The sequence below is a fragment of the Penaeus monodon genome, chromosome 30 (assembly GCF_015228065.2).
Source record: "Penaeus monodon isolate SGIC_2016 chromosome 30, NSTDA_Pmon_1, whole genome shotgun sequence".
NCBI classification, from domain to species: Eukaryota; Metazoa; Arthropoda; class Malacostraca; order Decapoda; family Penaeidae; genus Penaeus; species Penaeus monodon.
The window spans coordinates 21,979,336-21,980,143 of record NC_051415.1 but is presented as its reverse complement, the minus strand read 5'-3'; the positions used below and the strand labels follow the sequence as shown (position 1 = coordinate 21,980,143).

The window sequence follows — 808 nt, the reverse complement described above, 5'->3', positions numbered from 1 at the left end:
TATGTTTTCCTATTAATTTGTCCGACTACAAATCTTTTCCGACCATTCACACTTTATGCAAATAAAATTAAGCAGCAATACTCACACGTACTGCAGCGACGGGTACGCTGCGAAGGCATGGTCAGGCACGCTGGTCAGGTTGTTGTTGCTCAGGTCCCTGGACGAAAAAAAAGACGGAACGTGTGAATTATAATGGGTATTATTCAGATGATAGAGGCTCCAGCAAACATCGCCTGTTGTTTCTCTCTTTGCATTTTTTTCCTCATTTATCTTATCCCCTGAAATTTGCATAAATTATTGGAAGGAGAGGGGAAAAAATAATAAAAATAAATAAAATATCAGTCGATTCCTCCTCGATCATATCCTTCGCGAAAACAGATCCCATAACACGTATCCCGATTTCCCTGGCCGTTCCCGGCAGAAAACGGCGATCTCTACACACCCAGATCCCGAGGAAGGATCGTGGGGAGGGAAGGAGGGAGGGATACAGGGAAGGGATCTAACTTAACGGGTTGGGAAGAGGTGATAAAGGGGCTGAACCGACAGTGAGCTTTAGTAAAATCCCTTATTCTTTATCCTGTGCGACAGATCAGTGACAGGAAAGGGTCTTGGGTTAAACGCTTTTCCCTCGTTTTTTGTCTCTCTTTCCCCTTTTTTTTTCTTCTTTCTTCATCACCCGTGTCCCGTATCTGCTTATGGCATTCTCAACATAGTTTTTTTCTCTCTCTCTCATTTCCTGGGGTTGAAGTGTCCCTTATTAGAGTTATATCACGCTGTAAAATTACCTTTTTTCATATATAATTGTCCT

The 808-nt window shown here is 42.5% G+C and overlaps 1 protein-coding gene across 1 annotated transcript in view; it reads right to left on the bottom strand.

Moving 5' to 3' along the window:
* The window catches only part of LOC119592626 (follicle-stimulating hormone receptor-like), a gene marked incomplete at its 5' end in the record, with an annotated part of 23,693 nt that overhangs the window by 17,072 nt on the left and 5,813 nt on the right, over positions 1 to 808 (bottom strand). Inside the window, 1 exon segment of the mRNA XM_037941521.1 lies at positions 86 to 157. Within this exon segment, the coding sequence (XP_037797449.1) occupies positions 86 to 157 (72 nt within the window).